This window comes from Mobula birostris, chromosome 9, assembly GCF_030028105.1.
Source record: "Mobula birostris isolate sMobBir1 chromosome 9, sMobBir1.hap1, whole genome shotgun sequence".
NCBI classification, from domain to species: domain Eukaryota; kingdom Metazoa; phylum Chordata; class Chondrichthyes; order Myliobatiformes; family Myliobatidae; genus Mobula; species Mobula birostris.
In genome coordinates this window covers 3,352,365-3,379,568 of record NC_092378.1, presented here as the reverse complement: position 1 = coordinate 3,379,568, position 27,204 = coordinate 3,352,365, and the positions used below count along the sequence as shown (strand labels likewise).

Genomic DNA, 27,204 nt, shown 5'->3' with positions numbered 1-27,204 from the left:
TAGAATGCACCTCATGGTACTTTTGAAGACATTTGTGAGAGTCTCTGGTGACATACCAAATCTCCTCAAACTCCAAATGAATTATGGCCACTGTCATACCTTCCTTGGAATTGCATCAATTTGTTGGGCCCGGGATAGATCTTCAGAATTTTTATAAACGTGGAACACCAATGGTCCCAGCACTGGTCCCTGTGACACACCACCAGTGACAGGTCTCCAGTTCAAAGAGCCACCTTTCACCATCACCTTCTGCCTCCTACCATCAAGTGAACAGTTTATCCTGTGTGGTCAATGGTTGAGTGACTGATTATCTGTCTGTTTCATTTGTACAAAGATGTCGTGACTGACCAGCTCAGCCTGTCGCTGCCGGATCCAGATGTTTCTGCCTACATGCAGTACCCCAACACGCCCCTGCCCTCGATGCAGCTGTGTGGATCGGTCCCTCCCTATTACTCCAACAACAGCTACTACAACCAGTACTCCGAGGACTGGTACTCCTCGCCCATGTATGACATGAAGGCGTTAACCTGGGACAGGGCCTTCCCCAGAGACTCAGAAGACTGCGATGTCCCTGTCGCCAAGAAGCCACGGCTGGGCACTATCCCAGGCAAGATGAAGGGCGATGAACTTTGTGTCGTGTGTGGAGACAAGGCTTCTGGATATCACTACAATGCTCTCACCTGCGAAGGATGTAAAGGTAAGAATGGAGGAGGGGATAAGGTCAAAATGTTGGAGAAACAGAGGCTATCTCGTGATTGGAGAGGTTAGAACCAAGAGGAGGTTCTCCTGCACGTCAGACACCATCTGAACAAGGAAATATATCTGTTTATCCATTACCAGAAGCAATAAACAATAAGATATAGGAGCAGAATTAGGCCATTTAGCCCATCGAATGTGCACCACCATTTGATCACGGCTGATTTTAAAGATAAAGATTAGATTAACTTCATTTGTCACATGTACAGTACATCAAAACACCTAAACATGCAGTGAAATGAGTCCTTTGTGTGAACGACAAACACAGTCCGAAGATGTCCGGGGGACAGCCCTTCGGTGTCGCCATGTACACGTCACTAACCCTAACCAATTCATCTTTGAGGTGTGGGAGGAAACCAGAGCACCAGGAGGAAATCCACGCAGTCATGGGGAGAACATCTAATCTCCTTACAGACAGCAACGGGAATTGATCCCCGATCGATGATGTTCTAAAGTGTTGTGGTAGCCTACGCTATCGTGCAACACTCTCAATCCCATTCTCCTTTCTCAACGTAATCTTTGATGCGCTTGCTAAACAAGAACTTACCAATCTTTGCTTTAAATATATCGAATGACTTGGCCTGCACAGCCATCCGTGGCAAAGATAGGTGGAGGAGCGGGTACTGTTGAGGAAACAGAAAGTCTCAGAGAGATTTAGATAGTTTAGGGGAATGAGCAAATGAAATACAATGTTGGAAAGTGTATGGTCATGAACTTCGGTGGAAGAAATCAACAGGCAGACTATTATTTAGATGGGGAGAGAATTCAAAATGCAGAGATGCAAAGGGACTTGGGTCCCTGTGCAAGATACCCTAAAGGTTAATCTCCAGGTTGAGTCGGTGGTGAAGAAGGCGAATGCAATGTTGGCATTCATTTCTAGAGGTATAGAATATAAGAGCAGGGATGTGATGTTGAGGCTCTATAAGGAACTTGTGAGACCACACTTGGAGTATTGTGTGCAGTTTTGGGCTCCTTATTTTAAAAAGGATATACTTACATTGGAGAGGGTTCAGAGAAGATTCACAAAAATGATTCCAGGAATGAAAGGGTTACCGTGTGAGGAACGTCTGGCAGCTCTTGGGCTGTATTCCCTGGAGTTCAGGAGAATGAAGGGGGATCTCATAGAAACATTCCGAATGTTAAAAGGCCTGAACAGATTAGATATGGCAAAGTTATTTCCCGTGGTAGGGGAGTCTAGGACAAGAGGGCACGACTTTAGGATTGAAGGACTTCCCTTTAGAACAGAGACGTGAAGAAATTACTTTAGCCAGATGGTGGTAAATCTGTAGAATTTGTTGCCATGAGCGGCTATGGAGGCCAAGTCATTGGGTGCATTTAAGGCAGAGATAGATAGGTTCTCGATTAACCAGGGTATCAAAGGGTATGGGGAGAAAGTAGGGGAGTGTGGATGACTGGAAGAATTGGATCAGCCCATGATTAAATGGTGGATCAGACTCGATGGGCCGAATGGCCTACTTCTACTCCTATATTTTATGGTCTTATGGTCTTAATTCCATAGATTCACCACCCTTTGGTCAAAGAAATTCTTCCTCATCTCTCTTCTAAAGAGATGTCCCTCTATTCTGAGGCTGTGCCCTCTGGTCCTAGACTTTCCCGTTATAGGAATCATCCTTTCCATGTGCACTCTGTCTCGGCCTCATCTTCTGAGGCTGCCCGCTCTGGTCCTAGAGGGAGCTCAGTAGCACCTTCTCAACGAGAAATAAGCACTAAGCTCCCTAACGACATCCGCAATTTAATAATCTCAGGAGAACATGAGTGGCTGGGACAGCATTCCTGCATAGCAGATAGCAAAACTCTTTATAGCACCCGCTGTAAGTCTGGGGTTCAATTCACTCGATTGTCTGTAAGGAGTTTGGACATTCTTCCTGTAAAAGCGGGGTTTCCTCCGGGTGCTCCTGTTTCCTCCCACATTCCAAAGTGTATGGTTAAGGTTAGTGAATTGTGGGCATGCTATGCTGACAACATGGCAACATATATATTTATATAAATATATGTGTGTGTGTGTGTGTGTGTGTGTGTGTGTGTGAGTGTGTGTGTGTGTGAGTGTGTGTGTGTGTGTGTGCGTGCGTGTGTGTGCGTGTGCGTGTGTGTGCGTGTGTGTGTGTGTGCGTGTGTGTGTGTGTGCGTGCGTGTGCGTGTGAGTGTGTGTGCGTGTGTGTGTGTGCGCGTGTGTGTGTGTGTGTGTGTGCGTGTGTGTGTGTGTGTGTGTGTGTGTGTAGTTTTTTTTTACACAGTGGTGATTACGTGGAACACACTGCCAGGGGTGGTGGTGGAGCAAGTAGATCAGGAGGGACTCTTAGCTAGGTACATAGATGAGAGGAAAATGGAGGGCCATGTGGGAGGGAAGGGTTAGATTGATCTTAGAGTAGGTTAAGATGTCGGCACAACATTGTGGGCCAAAGGGCTTTAGTGACTTGCTTTAATGTTCTATGTTCCATGCTCCATGTTCTAACTCCTCCCGCCTGCTCAGTGAAAAGATAACCTTGTTTACGGTTTGCCCCCGTGGTCGCCCCAGTTTTACTCCATCAGAGACATTGCCTGCCCTCACCAACCTGCAGTTTAACCAGTTCCCCTTTCCCTTGTCTCCTCCCAGTTCTGGTATGGGGACTTCAGCCTGAAACATGAACCCTGTTTCAAAAATCAGGAGGGCTACAAGAGCGTATGAGATGGATCTGGCAGGAAAGGTTAAAGAAATTAAATATCCCAAGAAGTTCTTTAACTATATTAAGAGTAAAGTGCAGCTCGGGAGAGAGTTAGTCCCCTTAGAGATCAGCAGTGTTACTTACCTCTTGAACTGTAGGGGATGGCTGGCACTTTTAACAAATATTTCTCCTTGGTGTATACTGAGGAGAAAGTAATGGTTGCTCAAGAGATAAGGGAAACAAGCAATAACATTTTGGATTTCCATGGAGGAGATATTTGCAGCTTTACAAGTGAATCATCAGAGCCGGGCCAAGCACATCCTTGGACTTTGTGGGAGGCTGGGGAAGAAATTGCGGAGGCACCCACAGAGATACTTGCTTCATTGTCAGCCGGAGAAGAGGAAGAAGTACGAAGTAGTAGGTGATAGATGAAACCAGGAGAAGGGGAGGGGGTGAAGTAATGAGCTGGGAAGTTGATAGGTGAAAGATATAAAGGGCTGGAGAAGGGGGAATCTGATAGGAGGGAACAGAAGACTATGGAAGAAAGGGAAGGGGGAGGAGCACCAAAGGGAGGTGATGGGCAGGTAAGGAGAGGGAACAGACGTTTGAGAAATCGATGTTCATGCCCTCACATTGGAGGATACTGAGACAGAATATAAGGTGTGGCTCCTCCACCCTCTTCACTATAGCTCAGCTGAAGCCCCCAAACCTCAAAGTACACTCATTATCAGAGTACACATGTATACATTACACTCATTATCAGAGTACATACATATACATTTCACTCATTATCAGAGTACGTACGTATGCATCACACTATCAGTGCACACGTATACCTTACACATTATCAGAGTACCTACGTATACATCACACTATCAGTGCACACATATACATTACACATTATCAGAGTGCGCACGTATACATCACACTCACTATCAGAGTGCGCACGTATACATTACTTGAGATTTCATCTCCCAACAGGCAGCCATGAAACAAAGAAAACTCAAAATAGGCCATAAAAAACACCCAAGCCTTGGGAAGCTGATGAAACAGCAAGTAGAGAGACCCTTTCATGCTTGCTCACCCTCCTCCAGGGTCCCACTCCCTTCCTCATCTGTAATGCACTCCAATGGCCCCAGCACTCCCTGATCTCCTGATCATTGGCTGAGCTCTGAACTCTGGAATTCCCTTCCTGAACTTCTCCCCAGCCCCTCCAACTTTAAACAAATCCAGAAAACCACCTCCTTTGACCAGGCTTCAGATTATCTGTTCTAATAACTGAGCAGCTTGAGATAAGGTAAAGTAAATTTTGTTATCAGAGTACCTATATGTCACTATATACAACCCTGAGATTCATGTTCCTGTGGGCTTACTCAGCAAATCTATAGAATAGTATCTAGAACAGGATCAATGAAAGATCAACCAGAGTGCAGAAGACAACAAACTGTGCAAATGCAAATACAAATAAATAGCAATAAATAACAAGAACATGAGATAATGGGATAAAGAGTCCTTAGAGTGAGATCATTGGTTGTGGGAACATCTCAATGGCTGGGCAAGTGTCTGTAGTTATCCCCTTTGTTCAAGAGCCTGATGGTTATGTTCGTGAACCTGGTGGTGTGAATCCTGAGGCTCTTGTACCTTCTGCCTGATGGCAATAGCGAGAAAAGAACATGTCCTGAGTGGTGGGGATCTCTGATGATGGATGCTGCTTTTATGTGACAACGCTCCATGTAGATCTTCACAATGATGGATGGTCTTTACCTGTGATGTACTTTCTGTAGGATTTTCTTTTCAAGGACATACCAGTCTGTGTGCAGCCAATCAGTTCACTCTCCACTGCACATCTACAGAAGTTTGACAAAGCTTTAGATGTCATGCTGAATCTCCGCACACTCCTAAGGAAGTAAAGACACTGCCATGCTTTCTTCACCTACACGCTGTGTCCAGAACAGGTCCTCTGAAATAGTAACACCTACGAATTTAAAGCTTCTGACCCTCTCAGTACGTGGCCAAGTGGTAAAGGCATTGGTCGTGAGTTCGAGCCCCAGCTGAGGCAGCGTGTTGTGTCTTTGAGCAAGGCACTTAATCACACATTGCTCTGCGACGACACTGGTGCCAAGCTGTATGGGTCCTAATGCCCTTCCCTTGGACAACATCGGTGTCGTGGAGAGGGGAGACTTGCAGCATGGGCAACTGCCGGTCTTCCATACAACCTTGCCCAGGCCTGTGCCCTGGAGAGCGAAGACTTTCCAGGCACAGATCCATGGTCTCGCAAGACCAATAGTTGCCTAAAAAGACCCCCTCCACCTCTGATCCTCCAATGAGGACGGGCACTTTTCCTTTTCCTGCAGTCTATAGTCGGTTTCTTGAGACCTCTGAGATATTCAGAATTATAATCCCTCAACAAATAACATGTCATGAAATTCATTGTTTTACAGCAGCAGGAGAGTGCAAAGACATAAAATTACTGCATCAATAAGTAATACATAAGAAGGAACAGCAAAATCATGTTCATTGGTTTGCGGACCATCCAGAAATCTGATGGCGGAGGGGAGGAAGCTGTTCCTAAGTCACTGAGTGTGTGCCTCCAGGCTCCCGTGCCTCCCTTACTACCCACTACAGTATAATGAAAAGAGAGCATGCTCCAGATGATGAGGGTCCTTGGAGATGGATGCCTCCTTCTTGAGGTACTCTCTCCCGAAGATGTCCTTGATGGAGGGGAGGACTGTGCCTGTGATGGACCTGGCTGAGTTTACAGCTCTCTGCAGGCTCCTCATAATCCTGCGCAGTGAAACCTCTATACCAGGTAGTGTTGCAACCAGTCAGATAGGCTGTGCCTCAGAGCCAATTTTTGTCCTCCTGATAAAGCTCCCGTTGAGTGCCTTGGGATCATCTGCCACTGTGTGCATTGAAGTTGTGTTGCTGCTATTATATAGCAAGGTTAGGAGATAAAGAAGTGCCCTGCTATCTATGGTTGCATTGCCAGGTTGAGTAGAGTGGCCTTGGGACTGTGGCCAGGGCTTTGGTGATAGGTTTACAGCGAGATAACGGCTTGTGCAACCTTGCCCAGGATCTGAGATGATGCTGCTGTAAACAACAGTGCCAGACCAATAAAATAGGGCATGTGTGACTCAACCAGTAGACCAGTTATCCGTGACAAGTATATAAATCCCTCGCAACATCCATAATCAGTCCATTATAGATAAAGCCTGAATCTTGATTGAAAGTTACCGTACTGGTAAATTGGTAAATTGGTTCATTATTGTCACGTGTGCTGAGGTACAGTGAAAGGCTTGTCTTGTATACGTTCATACAAGGTCAGCTGATTATACAATGCAGAACAAGGTCAAACAATGACAAAATGCAAAAGACAGTTTTACAGCTACAGAGAGAGTGCAGTACAGGTAAACAATAAGGCCATAATGAGGTAGATTATGAAGTCAAGAATCCAGAGGACCAGACTTACTTATTTAAGCACTTGACCCCTACTGAGGCACAGGCTGCCAACAGTAGCTTAGCAGAGCCCTCTGTCCTGGGTCACTTTCATACTGTCTCCAGGGGTAACCCATCTTCCTGGTGGCTCCTTCTTCTCCCAGGGATGAGGCCTTTGGAGCTCCTGTTGGTGTTTCGTAGCTCTGGGTTTTATGGGATGAGGCTGCCAGCCCTCATTCTATCTCAACCGAGAAAAATACAAGAGTCTTACAACATTGGGGTAGAAGTTGTCATTGAGCATGGTGGTATGTGCTTACAGGGCTTTGTATCTTCTGCCCGATGGGACAGGGGAGAACAGAAAACGTCCGGGTGGGAAGGGTCTTTAATTGTTTTCACTACTTTACTGAGGCAGCGAGGCATAGACAGGGTCTGTGCAGGAGACGTTGGGTTCCACGATGTGTTGGTTGGGTGGCACAATAGCAATCAGTGCAACTCTTTACAACACCAGCTATAGATCAGGGTTCAATTCCCACCACTGTCTGTAAGGAGTCTATACCTTCTCCCCGAGACCGTCTGAGTTTCTACTGGGTGCACTGGTTTCACCTGCATTCTACCGACGGAGACGTTAGTGTTAGTCAGTTGTGGCCTGGCACCTGAAGCCTGGCGACTTTTGCAGGCTGCCCAGCACAATCCTCGATGTACATCTCACTGTGCATTTTGATGTACATGTGACAAATAAAATTAATCTTTAATCTTTGAACTGCATCCACAACTCCCTGCAGTTTCTTGTGGTTGCTGTATTGTGCACTTTTCTACCAGAAGCTAAAGAGGCAGAGTCACACAGCATCGATACAACCCTCCTATTCCCTAACTCCCTTCAGAGACCCATTTACACTGATCTTATTGAGTTTCTTTTTGATCTTATTGAGGTACTGACTTAGAACAACTAACAATTAAATGTAGACCATTCTATTTGCCTTGGGTGTTCCTGACCACAGCTTATATGCCACGAGCGGCCGATTATAAGCAAGCACCCACAAAACTGCACAATGTTGTGTGTAAACAAGAAACAGCTCATCCTAATTCATTTCAAATTAGAATTGGCAACTTTAACCAGGCCTGTCTGAAGAAAACACTGACCAATTATCACCAGCACGTAACCTGTCGCACCAGTGGTCCCGACACACTAGACCACTGCTACACTACGTTAAGGAACGCCTATCGTTCCTTCCCGAGACCACATTTTGACAAGTCAGATCATTTGGCTATACTCCTACTACCTGCACACAGACAGAGCTTAAAGAACAAGGCTCCAGAGATCAGAACAACAGGAGGCACAGGAACGGTTACAGGATTTCCTTGAGTCAGTGCACTGGGCAGGGTCTGAGGACCTGAATGAACACATCAGTGTCATTACAGACTTTATTAAACAGCTGTGGATGACTGTGTCCCCACAACGTAGTTCAGGGTTTTCCCCAATCAGAAGCCCCGGATGAACAATGAAATTCGGAATCTGCTGAGAGCCAGATCAGAGGCATTCAAGTCTGGAGATGAAGAATGCTACAAGAGGTGCAGGTCCGATCTCTGGAAGGCCATCTCTCGGCCAAGTGGAGAATCCGGACTCGACTGGAATCGATGAGGGATGGTTAACAGTTGCGGTGGGGTTTGAATGCCAGAACCGCCTACAAAGTTAAATCTTGTGACATGGGGGACAGCAGAACTTCGCTTCCAGATGAGCTCAATGCCTTCTAGAACAGGAGGAACCATCGCGCACCCCTGAGTCTCCCAATGATGGTTTGGTCTCGGTATTTGAAGATGAAGTGCAGAGTGAATCCAAGGAAAGCATCCGGTCTGGACGGATACCTGGCCGAGTGTTGAAGACCTGTGCTGACCAACTGGCTGGTCTATTCACAGATATCTTCAACCCTCTGCTCTGGCAGTGTGTGGTACCCATCTGCTTCAAGCAGGCTTCAATCGTACCTCTGCCCAAGAAGAATGTGGTAACCTGTCTAAATAACTATCTCCCAGTGTCACTCACATCCACAGTGATGAAGTGTTTTGAGAGGCTGGTGTTGAAGCACATCAGCTCCTGTATGAGTCGCGACTTGGATCCACTCCAATCTGCCTACCAAAGCAACAGGTCTAGAGCAGATGCCATGTAGTTGGCTCTTCGTACAACCCTGGAACATCTGGGCAGCAAAAATGTATACATCAGTATGCTCTTTATTGATTATACCTCGGCATTTAACACCATCATCCCCTTTAAGTCCTGGGCTTCAATATCACCTTGTGCAGATCCCAGTCAGTTCGGGTTGGCAAAAACATCTCCTCCACAATCTCCATCAGGACAGGAGCACCACAGGAACATGTACTTAGCCCCCTGCTCTACTTGTTTTACACCTATAACTCTGTGGTCAAGTACAGCTCCAAAACCATATTCCAGTTTGCTGGTGACACCACTGTTGTGGGCTGTATCAAAGGGAGTGATGAATCAGTATACTAAAGGAGATTGAACACCTGGCTGAGTGGTGCAATAACAACAACCTCTCACTCAATGATAATAAGACCAGGGAACTGATTGTAGACTTCTGGAGAGGGAAACTGGAGGTCCATGAGCCAATAGTCACTGGAGGATCAGAGGTGGAGTGGGTCAGCAACTTTAAGTTCCTGGGTGTCACTCTCAGGACCTGTCCAGGACCCGTCATATAAATATAATTGCAAAGAAACCATGATAGTGCCTCTACTTCCTCAGGAGTCTGCAGAGATTCGGCATGTCATCAAAAACTTGGCAAACTTCTATAGATGTGTGGTGGAAAGTGTGCTGACTGGCTGCAATATGGCCTGGTATGGAAACACCAGTGCCTTTGAGTGAAAAATCCTACAAAAGGTGGTGGATTCAGCCCAGTATATCATTGGTAAAGCCCCCCCCCCCAAACATTTAGCGGATCTACCTGAAACATTGCCGTAGGAAAGAAACATCCATCATCAAAGATCCTCACCACCCAGGCCATGCCCTTTTCTCACTGCTGCCATCAGGTAGAAGGTACAGGAGCCTCAGGACTCGCACCATCAGGTTCAAAACAGTTACTACCCCTCAACCATCAGCCTCTTGATCAAAAGGGGATAACTACACTCATTTAAGAACTCTTTTCTCTTGTTATTTCATGATCGTTATTTATTGCTATTTATTTATTATCTGCATTTGCAGTTTATTCACAGTTTACAGTTTACAGATCCTGTTTAATCTTTGAATTTCATCCACAACTCCCTGCCATTTCCTATGGTTGTTGTATTGTCTACTTCTCTACCAGAGACCAAAGAGGTAGAGTCACACAGCATTGATACAACCCTCCTATTCTGTAGCTCCTTCAGGGACCCATTTACACTGATCTTAGCAACACCCATCAAAGTTGCTGGTGAACGCAGCAGACCAGGCAGCCTCTCTAGGAAGAGGCACAGTTGACGTTTCGGGCCAAGACCCTTTGTCAGGACTAACTGAAAGAAGAGCTAGTAAGAGATTTGAAAGTGGGAAGGGGAGGTGGAGATCCAAAATGATAGGAGAAGACAGGAGGGGGGGGGATGGAGCCAAGAGCTGGACAGGTGATTGGCAAAAGGGATATGAGAGGATCATGGGACAGGAGGTCCGGGGAGAAAGACAAGGGGGGGGGACCCAGAGGATGGGCAAGGGGTATAGTGAGAGGGACAGAAGGAGAAAAAGGAGAGAGAGAAAAAGAATGTGTGTATATAAATAAATAAATAGTGGATGGGGTACGAGGGGGAGGTGGGGCATTAGCGGAAGTTAGAGAAGTCAATGTTCATGCCATCAGGTTGGAGGCTACCCAGAGGGAATATAAGGTGTTGTTCCTCCAACCTGAGTGTGGCTTCATCTTTACAGTAGAGGAGGCCGTGGATAGACATGTCAGAATGGGAATGGGATGTGGAATTAAAATGTGTGGCCACTCTTGTATATTCCTTCACCTTCCCATCATCTCTCCCCAGACTCACTCTGACAGGCACCACGGTGGCTCAGTAGTTAGCACAACACTATTACAGCTCAGGGCATCAGGGTTGAAAGATCAATTCTGTCACCTTCTGTAAGAAAGCTTGTATGTTCGTCTTGTGTGTGCGTGGGTTTCCCCCAGGGGCTCCAGTTTCCTCCCACAGTCCAGAGATGTACCAGTTAGTGTTGCAATAGAGCACAAATTGTGCAAAGGAATCTTGTGATCCGGTTTGTAGCTCCCTGAAAGTGGATATACAGGTTGAGAGGATAACCAAGAAGGCATACAGTATGCCTGCACTGAGTTCATGTTGCAGCTTTATAAAACTCTAGTTAGTCTGCATCTGGAGTGATTGCCTCTTTATAGGAAGGATGTTAAAGCTTTGGAGAGGATGCAGAAGAGGTTTACCAAGATGCTGCCTGGATTAGAGGGCATGAGCTAGAACAAGAGGTTGGACAAACTTGGGCTGTTTTCTTTGGAATGGTGGAGGCTGTGGGGAGATCTGATAGTGGTTTATAACAATTTGAAAGGCATCAATAGGGTAGACAGCTGATAACTTTTTCTCCAGGGAAACGTCTAATATCAGAGTGATATTAAAGTGAGAGGGGGTAATGTTAAAGAAGGTATCTGGGAAGTTTTATTTTTTACACAATCTATGGAGAGAAATAAATAGTCAACGTTTTGGGCTGGGACCCTTCATTGTGACCTGTTTATTCCCCTCCTCTGATGCTGCCTGACCTGCTTAGTTCCTCACGGAAAAACAGGCAGCCCAAACTTGAGGATCCAAAAGGGCAATTGCTATTCCAGGACATTCTACATGCTGTCTGTGTGGAGTTTGCATGTTCTCCCTGTGATTGCATGGGTTTCTGGGTTCTTCCCACATCGCTAAGTCATACCAGTGGTGGTGAATTAGCCGCTGCAAATTGGCCCTCGGTCACAGAGTCACAAGAACATGCCTCTGGGCCCAACCTGTTCATGCCAAACGAGATTTCTCTCTGAGCTCGTCCCACTTGTGTATGTTTGGCCCGAATCCCTGTAAACCTTTTATTAACTTACTTCAAGATACAGCATGGAACAAGCCTTTCCAGCCCTTCAAACCGCCCTTCAGCCTTTCCAGCCCTTTCCAGCCCTTCAGCCCAGTAACCCATCGATTTAACCCTCACCCAATCACAGGACAATCGAGTGCTGCCTGGACTGCTGAGTTCCTCCAGCATTTTGTGTGTGTTGCTGTAGATTTCCAGCATCGGCAGAATCTCGTGTTTACCAATTGTCCTCATATTAGTTGTACAATTTGTCCTCTTTTGCACATCGAATGTTTGTATATCTGTTCAGTACAGCTTCATATAAATTCTAATGTACAGTATCTCTTTATTTTCCTGTAAATGTCAAAGTTCAAAGTAAATCTTACTATCAAAGTACCTATATGTCACCATATACAACCCTGAGATTCATTTTCCTGTGGGCATACTCAGCAAATCTATAGAATAGTGATTATAACAGGATCAATGAAAGATCAACTGGAGTGCTGAAGACAGCAAACACTGCAAATGCAAATGTAAACAAATAGCAATAAATATCGAGAACGAGATAAAGAATCTTCAACATGTCTGCACGAAAATGAATTTTTAAGACAGCATATAGTGATATATACATACTTTGAAAATAAATGTACTTTGAACTTTGAATGTCAACACTGTGAAGGGTCTTGCCATTAATGGCGTACTCTCCCCTTGTATTTTAACTTCCCAAAATACATCACTTCACAATTACCCCATTTAAACCACATCTCCCACATCTCCCACTTTCCCAGTAGATTCAAATCCCATGGTAAGTTTAGACAACCTTAGACAGAATGTTGTGGAAAACAAAATAAAAATTTTGAGTGAGGGGAAATTCTGTAGGCAAAAACACCTTGTTAGTGAGAGATCCTGGGGAGAATGGCCAGACTGGTTCAAGCTGACAGTAACTCAAATAACCAAGCATTACATCAGTGGTGCGCAGAAGCGCAGCTCTGAACATACAGCACGTCAAACCTCGAGGTGCGTGAGCTACAGCAGCAAAAGCCCGTGAATGTGCACTCAGTGACCACGTTATCAGGTACAGGAGGTACTGCACAATACTTTGTGACTCAGAGATGCCAGCTGCCATCAGGTCTGACCTGCCTCTGTAGCAGTAATTAGGGGGAAGGATATTTTACAGAGCTTAAACATTATGAACGGCCATGAAGCGTAAAATATTTACTACATCTGAGGTAGACTATGTCCATTATTTTAATGAAAGCACAACTGACGCATATAGTCCTGGGGGCAATGCAACCTTCGAGTTAGCCAACAGCACAGCTCTTCAATGCCTGCTGTACCCAGGTGCCAGTTGCTGAGCAGTGAGATTGTATCATGGACATGGATGATTTTGTTTCACTGGGGACTGACACCAGGTCAACAATTCCTAACTCTTCCTTTGTTAATTTGCTAATCTGATGTCGGGTGGTTTCACTGCAGTGTCGGTTTGACCTGGTCTGTGGAGGAACAGGGGGATCGTGGAGTTCAAGTCTACGAATCCCATGTGGCTGTGCAAGTTGATAGGGTGGTTTAGAGGGTGTATAGTGTGTTGGCCTGCATTACTCAGGGGATTGAGTTTAGGAGCCACAAGGTAATATTGCAGCTCAAAAGACTCTGGTGAGACCACACTTGGAGTATTGTGTTCAGTTCTAGTCACCTCATTATAGGGAGGATGAGGAAGCTTTAGGGAGGCTGTAGAGGAGATTTACCAGGATGCTGCTTGGATTAGAGAGCATGTCTTATGAGGAGAGGTTGAATTGACTTGTGTTTTTTTCTCTTTGGAGTGAAGGAGGGTAAGGGGTGTCTTGATAGAGGTGTATAAGAGTGGCATAGATAGAGTGTGCTGCCAGCACCTTTAATTCTCAGGGCTGCCAGGGGATACTAGATACCAGGGGACATCTATTTAAGGTAAGTTGAAGAAAGTTCAGGGGAGATGTCAGAGATTTTTTTTAAAGTGGTAGGTGCGTGGAATGCACTGCCAAGGAAGGTGAGAGAGGCAGATGTTATGGTTTTTAACTTCAATACAGTACATGAAACAAATTCAAAGCAAAACAAGAGAGCTGAGGGATGAGGGTCTAAATTCGAGTTTATGTGAGGTAGTGTGAGGTAGTGTCACGTACTTTTACATATAACCATAATGAATTATATAAACAACAAAGAATGCTTAATCACACAACATATTTACAATATTACTGAAATATGAAGTACACAAAAGCAGATACAATATGGACATTTAAGACATTCTCAGATAGGCACACGGAAGTAAGAAAAATGGAGGGTTATGGGTAGTGTGGGATGGAAGGACTAGATTGATTGTGGAGTGGACTTCCAGCATTATGGGCCGAAGGGCCTGTACTGAACTGTACTGTCTTATGTTCATTGTTCTAGTCATGAGAGAGTGAACAGGTTATTGGGAAACAAGAGGGTGTGGGATTGATGGGGTTGCTCTGAGAGCTGGCACAGACTGATGGGCTGAGTGTCCTGTGTTGTAAGGGATTAATGACTCTATAGTATCATATAATGTACCTTCCTCACTATCAGTCACCTGGCCTACAGACAGCTGTAGGAACAGGGAGAATCAAAGGGGAGAGGTCAAACATTTGCGGGGGATGTGAGTGGTGGGTGTGTAGAATGCACTGCCAGGGAAATCCTGATGGAGCGTCTCAACCCGAAACCCTGACTGTTTATTCGTTTCCATAGATGGTGCCTGCGCTGCTGGGTTCCCACAGCATTCTGTGTGTGTTCTTTAGCAGGTGATGTGAGTGGCAAGTTTATTTACACAGAGTCTAGTGGGTAAATGGAGCTGCCAGAGAAGGTGATAAAGGAGACTACAATTAGATTAATTTGGATTAGATTAGTTTATTATTGGCATATATACCAAAATACAGTAAAAACTTTTGCTTTACACAACATGCAGGCACATATTTTCACAGGTAAATACCTTGATGCGGGAAAAAGAAAACAGAATGCGGAATATAGTGTTTTACTTGCAGAGAAGGTGCGGCTGACTAGAGACAGTCCTGATGAAGGGTCTCGGACTGAAACGTCAGCTGTTCATTCATTTCTGTAGATGCTGCCTGACCTGCTGAGTTCCTCTAGCATTTTATATGTGTTGCTCTGGATTTCCAGCACCTGCAGATTCTCTTGTGTTTAAGACAAATACAGTGCAAGGTCACGGAGGTAGATTAGGAGATAAGAATAGAGATCAGTGTGTGAGAGGTCCAATCAATAGTCTGACAAAGTGGAGTAGAAGCTGTCGTTGAGCCTGGCGGAACATGCTTTCAGGGCTTTGTATCTTCTGCCCAGTGGGAGGGGGGAGAAGAGAGAATGTCTGAGTGAGTCCAGGACCCCACTAAGGAACACCAGGCCATTGTCTCCCACACCATCACCAAGCGTATTGACCCTCCCATCCATCACCACCAACCTCATAGTTCCCACCACACGCACCTCCCATTTTACCTCTTACCCAAGATCCACAAGCACACTTGTCCAGGTAGATATGTTGTTCCTGCTCGTTCCTGCTCCACTGACGAAGGAAACAATATTCATGATGCTACATGGGGTGGCAGTTTGATGGGCTGATTTGTCCTGAGTCCTGCTGAGCCAGACAGGTGGAGAATGTTTCATCACACTCCAGGCTTGTGGCTTCTGTTGTGTTGTCAGGAAGTGAGTCACTTACCCCAGGGAACCCAGTCTCTGACCTGCCCTGATACACAGCGCTGATCTAGGCGAGATTCTGGTCAATGGTGTCTGCCAGGGTGTTGATGATGGGGGAGCCAGTGATGATATTTCCATTCAATGCCAAGGCTAGGTGGTCAGACTCGCTGGTTAAAAATCCCAGTGTTCTGATGCTATTTGTCATGTCAGCCCGTACCTTTTTGTTGGTCCGTAGGGACTGCATCAATTGCTCAGTGAAGCATTCTGGAGCCAGAATTGGTTCTTGGCCAAGCGTTGGACAGGTTTAAGGCCTCCTATAGTTGTGACATCGTCATCACAGCATCTGATATGGCACGGTACTGGGATGCTGTTACAGCTTGGGGTTTCGGGGTTCAGAGTTCAATTCGAGCATCCACTGTAAGAAAGTTTGTACGTTCCCTACTGTGTGTGCGTGGGTTTCCTTCGGGTCTTCCCAATTCCTTCCCCAGTTCACAGTCGTACTGGTTGGTTGGTTAATTGGTCATTGTAAATTGTCTCGTGATTAGCTTAGGGTTAAGTTGGTGGATTGCTGGGTGGTGTGGCTCGTTGGGCCAGAGGCCTGTTCAACATTGTATCTCTAAGTAAAATAATTTTTTAAAATCTAGAATAACCATGATACAGACAGAAGAGATCAGAATCAAGTTTATGTTGAGAAATTTGTTATTTCGTGGCAGCACTACAGTGCATGACATAAAAATTGCTATAAATGACAATAAGAAATTGATAAAAACAATAAGTAAGTAATGCAACAAGAGGGCAGCAAGTGAAGTCCTGTGCAGAGCCTGTTTGGCAATTTAATGGTGGAGAGGAAGAAGCTGCTCCTAAAACGTGTGTGTGTGTGTGTGTGTGTGTGTGTGTGTGTGTGTGTGTATACTCTAAGTAATTAATAATTGGTGTAATTAAGCATCATTAGCTTAATTAGTCTGGTGCTAGGTTGTGTTGGTTGTTACACACGTGACGCATTTCACAGTCTGTTTCAATGAACGAGTGATAAATAGACCTGAATCTGAACATGGTGGGCCAAAGGGCATGTTCTTGTTCTGATCTCTCTTCTGTGATGATACCACAAAACTATAAAACTTAGGAGCAGAATTATTTTATTCAGCCCATCGTGACTGCTCTATCATTCTACCATGGCTGATTTATTATCCCTCTCAACCCCATTCTCCTACCTTCTCCCTGTAACCTTTGGTGCCCTGTCTAATTAAGACAGGGCATCTTTAAATATATCCAAAAACTTGACCTCCACAGCTATCTGTGGCAACGAGTTCCACAGGTGCACCACCCTCTGTGTTCTAGAGGGACGTCCTTTGCTCCTGAGGCTGTGCCCAGTGGTCCTAGACTCTCTTACTATGGGAAACATCCTCTCCACATCCACTCTACGTAGGCCTTTCAATATTTGATATGTTTCAATGAGATCGCTCCCCACTCTAAATTCCTGCACACACAGCCCAGAGCCATCAAATGGTAACTTTTTCATTCCTGGAATCATTTTTTCTGAACCCTTTCCATGCCAGTGCATCCTTTCCCAGATAAGAGGCCCAAATCTGCTCAAAATACTCAGATGTGGTCTGACCAGTGCCTTATAAAGCCTCAGCATTAACATCCTTGCTTTTATATCCTAGTCCGCTCAAAATGAATGCTAACTTTGCATTTGCCTTCCTTACCACTGTCTCAGCTTGCGAGCTAATCTCGAGGGATCCCTTCACAAGAACACCCGTCCCTTTGCACCTCGGATTTCTGAATTTTCTCCCCATTTTGAAAATAGTTTACACCTTAATTCCTTCTACCAAAGTGCCTGACTGTACGCTTCCCAATACTGTACGCCTTAGCTATGGGGACGATTCCATCTCCGTTGTGGCTGCTTCTCTTTGCAAATCAATGTTTAATCATGAAGAGAAGTCAAGAGTTCTACCCAGTGAATCTGGTGATTTCACACAATGTGAACTGAGGCATAGTTTACAGAGCACGTAGGGATAACGTTAGTCACCTGGGGACAGAGAGGGAAATAAAAAGGTTTATAAGGAAAATTAAAATTTAAAATGGCTTAGGTTTAAAGCAGTTTAAACTTTAACAGCACTTCAGATTTGATTTTATTGGACCTGCGGTAGTTATTGATAAAGGCAGCTCTACTTGACGGAGTGGTTTAATATTTGATTAGAAATGTTATAATCCCCAGTGAGAAGGACACATGTGTTGGAGATTGTGCCTCATTGGAGAGGGACAGCTTTAGTGCTTCCTTCTGCCTTGCTTCACTGAGGCTGGACACCGGCCCTGGGCATTTAACACAAAGCTGCCCTTCATTGGAGCACTGTCCTTGTTCTTACCACGTCAACAGAATGGGGTCAAGAATCATTGAGTGTTCTGGGCAATTAGGAGAAACCAGTGTTTCTTCTCCAACCCTAATCATAATAGGAGATCAATAACAACACACACAAAGTGCTGGAGGAACTCAGCAGGTTAGGCAGCATCTATGGAGGGGTATAAACATTCAATGTTTTGGGTCAAGACCCTTCATCAGGACATAGATGCTGCCTGACTCAATGAGCTCCTCCAGCATTTTGTGCGTTACGCTGGATTTCCAGCATTTGCAGAGTCTCTTGTGTTTATAAAGTAGAGGATGCTATTATTGGAGAGAGGGCAGGGAGCTTTATATTCTGGTCCTCTCAGAATTAGTGCTAACAGAGCATTTGCCTTCCTTCCCACCGACTTGACCTGCAAGTTAACCTTTAGGGAATTCTGCATGAGGACTCCCAATTCCTTTTATACCTCTGATTTTTGAATTCCTGCTGAGTTATATGTGTTACTACAGATTTCCGGCACCTGCAGACCTCTTTGTGTTTACAGGAGGTTCCCAACTGAGTGGGAGTCAAGACATGATTAAATTTTGGCTCTGTAAGTATGACAGACAAATAAGGCACTCTATTGTGTGCAGCAAGACCCCACGAAAACAATGAGGAGCCCATCACCAGGGTGTTGCTGGGGCAGGAGGGATCGGACAGGGGAACTGGGGAGTGGAATACTGCAAGTCCAGTTCACTATTTTAGTAAGGAAGCTGCGTGGATCTGATTGTAGTGGGGACCGAGCCTCAAGCCGCGATGTTGCCTGTTTACAGCCACCTAGGAGAGAGTTGTCAGAGTCGATGCACTCCACCGGAGGGGGTGTGGCCTGGCGCAGTTCCATGTTGCAGCCGCTGCCGCTCTCTGCTGCTTGCTCAGCAGAAGACGAGCTGTATTGTGTTTGACTGCGGACCGTTGCAACATTCATAGACTCAGCGACTTGGACTATGTATTGTTTTGTATTTGACTGTATTTTTACTGTTGTCTTATATGAGCTATGTGTGCCTTGTGCTGTGAGTGACTTTTGGTGTTGTGTTTTGCATCTTGGTCGCAAGGTGATGCTGCTTCATTTGGCTGAAGACATGGACGTTCAGATAGGGTTGAATGGCAACTGAACTTGAACTTGACCTTGAGCGACCTAGGCTGCCAGGGAAAGATAAAATGGCATCAAAACCGTGAAAATTTTGGATTTTATTATTAATTAGTAAATTGGTTTATTATTGTCACATGTACCAAGATACAGTGAAAATCTTGCCTTACATACGGTTCATACAGATCAGATCATTACACAGTGTATTGAGTAGAACAAGGTACCTCAATAACAGAAACACTGAGATTCTGCAGGTAATGGGAATCTAGAGTAACACACACAAAACGCTGGAGGAACTCAGCAGGTCAGGTAGCATCTCCAGAGGTGAATAAACAGTTGAAGTTTCGGGCCGAGACCTTTCATCAGGACATAGATGCTGACTGACCCGCTAAGTTCCTCCAGCATTTTGTGTGCATTTCTACAGATTTTCCTGTGCTTACAGGGGGTCCCCCATGGAGAGAGAGTCAAGACGTTATTACATTTTGGCAGAGAAGTAGGGCACTTGATTGTGAACAGCAAGGTCCCACTAAAACAACGAGGAACCCATCACCAGCATGTCGCTGGGATAGGAGGGTTTGCATCATAAGGAGAGATTGGACAGGATGGGGCTGCTTTCCCTGGACCGAAGGAGGGGTGAGGTGTATAGGTAAGGCTTATATAATGTGAGGGCGTAGGTAAGGTTTATATAATGTGAGGGGTGTAGGTAAGGTTTATTTAGTGTGAGGGGCGTAGGTAAGGTTTATATAATCTTGAGGGTGCAGGTAAGGTCTATGTAATCCTCAGGAGTGTAAATAAACTGGAGAGTGACTGTCTAAAATAAGAGTGCAGAGGTTTAAGGTAAGAGGAGGGAGATTTAAAGAAGTCCTGCGTGCAGATCTTTCACAGCGAGGGTGATGGGTGTATGGGCCAAGCTGTCAGAGGTTCTAGAGAAGAGTACAATTATTGTATCTCAAAGACATTTGGAATGGATTGACACCAAGACTGAGGGTGTAATAGACAGCAATGAAGACTGTCAGAGCTTGCAGTGGGATCTGGACCAGCTGGAAAAATGGGCTGAAAAATGGCAGATGGAATTTAATGCAGATAAGTGTGAGGTGTTGCACTTTGGGAGGACAAACCAGTGTAGGTCTTACACAGCGGATGGTAGGGCACTGTGGAGTATAATGTAATGTAAGGATCTGAGAATACAGATCCATAATTCCTTGTAGGTGGTGTCACAGGTAGATGGGGTCACAATGAAAACTTTTGGCACATTGACCTTCATAAATCAAAGTACTGACTACAAGAGATGGGATGTTATGTTGAAGTTGTATAAGACACTGGTGAGGCCTAATTTGGAGTATTCTGTGCAGTTTTGTTCACCTATCTACAGGAAAGATGTCAATAAGATTGAAAGAGTACAGAAAAATTTATGAGTTAGTTGCCAGAACTTGAAGAACTGTGTGTCAGGAAATGTTGTTTAGGTTCGGAATTCATTCCCCAGAGTGCAGGAGATTGAGGGGAGATTTGATGGAGATGTACAAAACTATGAAGGGTATAGACAGGGTAAATACAAGCAGAATTATTCCACTGAGGTTGGGTGAGACTAGAATTAGAGGCCATGGGTTAAAGGTGAAAGGTTAAATGTTTAAAGAGAACATGAGGGACAACTTTTTCTCTCAGACGGGGGTGAGAGTGCGGAATGAGCTGCCAGTGGAAGTCCTGGATGCTGGTTTGATTTCAACACTTAAGAAAAATTTAGATAGGTACATAGGTGGGAGGGATATGGATCAGATCGATGGGATGAGGCAGATAAATGGTTCAGCATGGACTAGACGGGCTGAAGGGCCTGTTTTTGTGCTGTAGTGCTCTATGACTGTGACCCTATGGATAGGAATCAGAATCCAGATCAGGTTTAATATCACTGGCATATGTCGTGAAAATCGTTTTCTTTGCGGCTGCAGTACATTGCAATACATAATAATAGAGAAAAGTACAGTGAATCATAGTAAGTATACGTTAGGTAGCATGTAGCGTAGTGGTTAGCACAATACTTTAGAGTACAGTCAACCTGGGAGTCAATTCCCATCGTTGTCTGTGAGCAGTTTGTACATTCTCCCCATGACCATATGGGCTTCTTCCGGTCTCCTCCCAAAGACGTACCGGTTGGTAGGTTAATTGGTCATTGTAGATTGTCCCGTGGTTAGGCTAGGGTTAAACTGGGGGGATTGCCGGGTGGTGTGACTCGAAGGGCCAGAAGGGCCGTCTCTGCACTGTATCTCAATAAACAAATAAATAGTGCAAAAAACGGGAAATTTTTAAAAAGTACGTAGTGATGTAGTGTTCATGGGTTCAATGTCCATTCAGAAATTGGATGACAGAGGGTCAGGAAGTGCTTAGAGCAGAGCAGAGGTTCCCAACATAGTGTCCATGGACCCTTTGCTGAATGATATTGGTCCCTGGCGTAACAAAGGTTGGGGACCCATGGTTTAGAGGAATGAGGTCCAAACACAGTCCAGCTCAGGAAGGCACATTGGTTGGCAAATGCATGTCAGGCCAAAAGGCCTGTTTCTGTGCTTCACAGCAACTAATTATGAACTCTGCCTGACAGAGTTTTAATTCATCACTTTTTAGGCAAGCAAGACTGATGTGTAAATATGGTCGATTAACAGGTGGTTATTATGCTGTTTAAGCATTAGTTACCAGTTATCTCTTTCTGCAAGTGGTTGTATAAATACAGACAGCCAATGGAAGCTGACGTGAGGTACTTGTGAAATCAGTGGTGACAAAGTAGCCAACTGCTGCCGAAGGTTTGCAATGTGCCCAAGGCCTTCGCATTATCTGATTTAAAGACCATTGTACATAAGAACCATAAGACATAGAAGCATAATTAAGCCATTTGGCCCATCGAGTCTGCTCTGCTATTCCATATTGGCTGATTTATTATCCCTCTCAACCCATTCTCTTGCCCTCCCTCTGTATCCTTTGTTGCCCTGACTAATCAAGTACCTATGAACCTCCACTTTAAATACACCCAGTGACTTGGCCTTCACAGCTGTCTGTGCAATGAATTCCACAGATTCACGAGCCTCTGGCTACAGAAATTCCTCCTCATATCTGTTCCAAAGGGACATCCTTCTATTCTGAGATTGTGCCCTCTGGTCCGAGACTCTCCCACTAATAGAATCATCCTCTCCAAGTCCACTCTATCTAGGCCTTTCAATAGTCAATTAATTTCAATGAGAAACCCCCTTATTCTTCTAAACTCCTGTGAATACAGGCTCAGGGTTATCAAACATTCCTCATACATTAACTCTTCCATTCTCAATAACCTTTGAAGCCATCACTAATCACGAACTATCAAACTCCACTTTAGGTACACCCAATGACTTGGCCTCCACAGCCATCTGTGGTAATGAATTTCACAGATTCACCAGCTTCTGGCTAAAGAAATTCCTCTGAGTGTCTGATCCCATGCCTTGGTAGGGCTGAGGCCCAGGACAGAGGACTCTGGCGGGCTGCTGTCGGCAGCCCATGGCTCAGTAGTGATGCAAAGTTAGTAAGTGATCAGTTGGAATGGAGCAACCTGACACAGCTACTCGGTCTTCTCTCCCTGCCCTTGCCCAGGGTTCTTCCGGCGCAGTGTCACCAAGAACGCAGTGTACAAGTGCAAGAACGGAGGCAACTGCGAGATGGACATGTACATGAGGAGGAAATGTCAGGAATGCCGCCTCCGGAAGTGCAAGGAAGTGGGGATGCTTGCCGAATGTGAGTACCCTCACCACCAACACTACGCTTCAGGGAACAGCCTCACCTGGTCAATGCCAACCCCAGTACTGTCTCTCACCACAGTCACTCCTTCCACCCAACGCCCACCAGCACCTCTGCTGGGGAGGAGAGATCAGGGACATTACTGGATTTGGGCAGAGAGGGGGAGGGAAAGAGTCAGTGTCGGGGTGGGGGGGAGTCAAAGGATTGGTAGCTGGTGGAGGACATTCAGAATATTCAGGCCAGAACCAGAGCCTTTGAAAGATGTAAGGTTAAGGAAGGCCGATAGAGATGATAGGGGCAGAGAGGGCACAGAGATGGGAAAGGTGGTAGGAACAGGGAGTAGGGTAGAGACAAGGGAGGGGATAGGGATGAGAAGAGGGTTACAGATGGGGAGAAGAGTAGAGATGGGGAGAAGGATAGAGACGGGGGTTTGTTACACATGGGGGAGGGGTGTTGGGATGGGAAGGAGAGTATAGAGACAGGGGAAGTGAGGGGTAGAGATGTGGGGGAAGGGTCAGTGATGGAGGAGGGAAGGGTCAGTGATGGAGGAGGGATTTAGAGATGAGAGGGGCGAAGGGATGTGGGAATGGGGTTAGGTTTGATGGGTGGTGCTGTGCTAACCTTGCCTTCGGTCTTATACTGTTGGATTAGCTCAACACAGACCAGGACTAAAGCTTTGACAGAGGAACTCTTCCCCTCGCTTTGCCTTTGCCGAGCCACCCTGAAACATGCACACACACAAATACACACACACACACACGCACACACACACACATGCAGGTATGTACTTTATGAGATTGGCAAAGTTGAGGTTGCAGTTTGTAAGGGTTTGAATATTGGGAGATTTGGGATTCGCAAACAGGAATTGTTCCTCTGAAGTTTGTGCAGGTTGGTACCGAGGTGGAGAGGAAGCTGTTTTACTCTAGTGCGGACAGCAATGGAAATATTGAGCTTCTAAAGAGGCTGCTCAAGTGACTCATGAATTGAACATCAAGTGTTATTTATAAATATTGTAGCGAGTCATTTATTCCCGTCCCGTCCTGGCTCGCTGCCTGTACAAAACCCTTCAACAACATCAGCTTACCCTACAACGCTGCCACACTGATCTTAAGCTTTCCAGCCTTGTTCATCCATCAGCTCTTTGTTCAATGACCCAGACTGGCTTCCTCGTCCAAGAAAGGCTCACGTTTAGGGTCTCAGCTCAAAACGTCCAATGCTTATTCCTTTCCATGGATGCTGCCTGACCTGCTGAGTTCCTCCAATATTTTGTGTGTGTTGCTCTGAAATTCCAGCGTTTGTGTTGTCATCTTTCTCCTTTCTTCCCAATCTGTGCACTGTTTTGACCTTGTTATAAACAATACTGACGTACTTTGTATCTTTCAAGGTTCAAAATTCAAAGTAAGTTTATTATCAAAGTACATGTATGTCACCCTGAGCTTCATTTTATTGCGGACACACTCAATAAATCCAATAATCATAATAGAACCTATGAAAGACCACACCAACAGGGCCGACAACCAATGTGCAAATATAAACAGAAAGAGGAAAAAAAGTAATAATAATAAGAAGAAAATAAGCAATAAATATCAAGAACATGTGAAGAGTCCTTGACATTGTTGTGGGAACAATTCGGTGATGGGGCAAGTAAAGTTGAATGAAGTTATCCCCTCTGGTTCAGGAGCCTGATGGTTGAGGGGTAATAACTGTTTCTGAGCCTGGTGGTGTGAGTCCTGAGGCTCCTGTACCTTCTTCCTGATGGCAGCAGTGAGAAGAGATCATGTCCTGGATGGTGGGGGTCCCTGATGGTGGATGCTGCTTTCCTGTAGATGTGCTCAGTGGAGTGGAGGATTTTACCCGTATCCATTAGTTTGTGTAGGATTTCCGTTCAAAGACATTGGTGTTTCCGTGACAGGGTGTGAAGCAGCCAGTCAATGTACTCTCCACTACACATCTATAGAAGTTTGTCAAAGGTATGGATTCATGCCGAATCTTCGCAAGCTCCTATGGAAGTAGAGGCGCTGCCGTGGTTTCTTCATAATTTCAGTTTCATGCTGGACCCAGGACAGGTCCTTTGAAATGATAACACTGAGGAATTTAAAGTTCCTGACCCTCTCCAGCCCTGATCCCCTGATGAGGACTGTCTCACGGATCTCCGGTTTCCTCTCAAGTCAATAATCAGCTCCTTGGTCTTACTGATACTGAGTGAGAGGATGTTGTTGTGGCACCACTCAGCCAGAATTTCAATCTCCCTCCTAGGTGCTGATTCATTACCACCTTTGATTCGGCCAATGACAGTGGTGTCATCACCACGTTTAAGTATGGCATTGGAGCTGTGCTTAGTCACACAGTCATAAGGGTAAAGTGAATAAAGCAGAGTGCTGTTCATACAGCCTTGTAGTGATGGAGATCATGGAGAAGATGTTGTTGCCAATCTGAATGATTCAGGTCTGCAAGTGAGGAAATCTAATTGCACAAGGAGGTATTCAGGCCGAGGTCTTGAAGCTTATTGATTATTTGGAGGGGATGATAGTCCATAAAGAGCATCCTGATGTATGTATCTTTGCTGTCCAGATGTTGCAGGGCTGAGTGAAGAGCCAATGGAATGGCACCTGCTGGGCACCTGTTGCTCCAGTAGGCAAATTGGATTGGATCTAATCACTTCTCAGGCAGGAGTTGATGTGTTTCTTGACCAGTCTCTCAAAGCACTTCATCACCGTGGCTGCACATGTCATTGGACGGTGGTTATTGAGTCAGGTTATTACTACTTTGATTGAAGCCTGCTTGAAGCAGGTGTGTATGTCAGACTGCCAAAGTGAGAAGTTAAAGATCTCAGTGAACACTCCATCCAGTGGTCAGCACAGGTCTTTAGCACTCGGCCAGGTACAGTACTCCATCTGGGCCGGATGCTGCCCATGGGTGCACCCTCCGGAATGATGCTCTCACATCGTCCTCAAAGACTGAAATCACAGGGTCACTGGGGTCTGTGTAAGCATTAAGGAGATTGCAATATGTAGATAGGATCTTCATAAGTAAGAGTGTGATTGGTTATTGTGGTTAAAGTCAGAGTCAAGGTTGAGTTTACTGCTGTCTGTACATGGGCATGCATGTGTGAAATGTAAAGCTCGCTTACAGCAGCATCACAGTCAGAGCAGCAGTCACCAGGAAAACATAAATTAAACATATTTATACACAATTTTCATCAAAGAACACAATTAGGACAAAAGGGACCATTTTAGTGTCAAAGTGGTCATAGTGTTACTGAACTGTAGTAATCAGGGATCAGAATAAGAACTTGGCATATGGTTCAAATGTGACATAGTCAAGTATACGACAGTATAATGCTACTGGACTCTCATATATAATGCTACTGGACTCTCCTGTATAATGTTACTGGACTCTCATGTATAATGCTACTGGACTCTCCTGTATAATGCTACTGGACTCTCATATATAATGCTACTGGACTCTCCTGTATAATGTTACTGGACTCTCATGTATAATGCTACTGGACTCTCCTGTATAATGCTACTGGACTCTCATATATAATGCTACTGGACTCTCCTGTATAATGCTACTGGACTCTCATGTATAATGTTACTGGACTCTCCTGTATAATGCTACTGGACTCTCATGTATAATGCTACTGGACTCTCATGTATAATGCTTCTGGACTCTCATGTATAATGCTTCTGGACTCTCATGTATAATGCTACTGGACTCTCCTGTATAATGCTTCTGGACTCTCATGTATAATGCTACTGGACTCTCCTGTATAATGCTTCTGGACTCTCCTGTATAATGCTACTGGACTCTCCTGTATAATGCTTCTGGACTCTCCTGTATAATGTGGACTAGGTGCTAGCAGGGATTTGAGAGGAAGCTTTGTCACTCAGAGAGAGGTGAGGATCTGAATCACACTGCCAGAGAGAGTGGGGAAGCAGGGTCACTGACGGTATTTCAGACATATCTAGACAGGTAGTGGGACCACCAGTGTACTGGGATTGTTCAGAGAGGAGTGAGTAATCCAGGTACCTGCCTTCTGCTCTTGCAGGTCTGCTAACAGAAATTCAATGCAAGTCGAAACGACTAAGGAAGTGCCCCTCACTGCCCCCCGATCCGCCGGAAAGGGAGACCACGGACGGACTGGATTCCAAGCAAGTGACGTCCACAACCAGGCACATCAAAGTAAATCTGCTCTTATCATGCTTCCCGGCGATGGGGGAAGGGGCGCGATGGTTATTATATCTTCCCAAAGGCACAGTCTGATCTTACACTGGGTAGCAGTTAGCACAATGCTATTACAGCTCAGCACATTGCAATTTGGCATTCAGTTATGTCAGCATCTGAAAGGATATTCACACAAATTACTGGAGGAACTCAGCAGCTCAGGCAGCATCTATGGAAATGAATAAACAGTCA

The 27,204-nt window shown here is 45.3% G+C and overlaps 1 protein-coding gene across 5 annotated transcripts in view; it reads left to right on the top strand.

Moving 5' to 3' along the window:
- Nucleotides 1–27,204, top strand: part of nr1h4 (nuclear receptor subfamily 1, group H, member 4) — a 98,000-nt gene that overhangs the window by 35,291 nt on the left and 35,505 nt on the right. For 4 of the 5 annotated variants that reach the window (XM_072267375.1, XM_072267373.1, XM_072267372.1 and 1 more), the window contains 3 exons: nt 335–697; nt 22,642–22,782; nt 26,837–26,970. In XM_072267375.1, coding sequence (XP_072123476.1) covers nt 335–697; nt 22,642–22,782; nt 26,837–26,970 — 638 coding nt within the window. The remainder of the gene's footprint in view (nt 1–334; nt 698–22,641; nt 22,783–26,836; nt 26,971–27,204) is intronic. The other variant, XM_072267376.1, reaches the window with a different exon arrangement.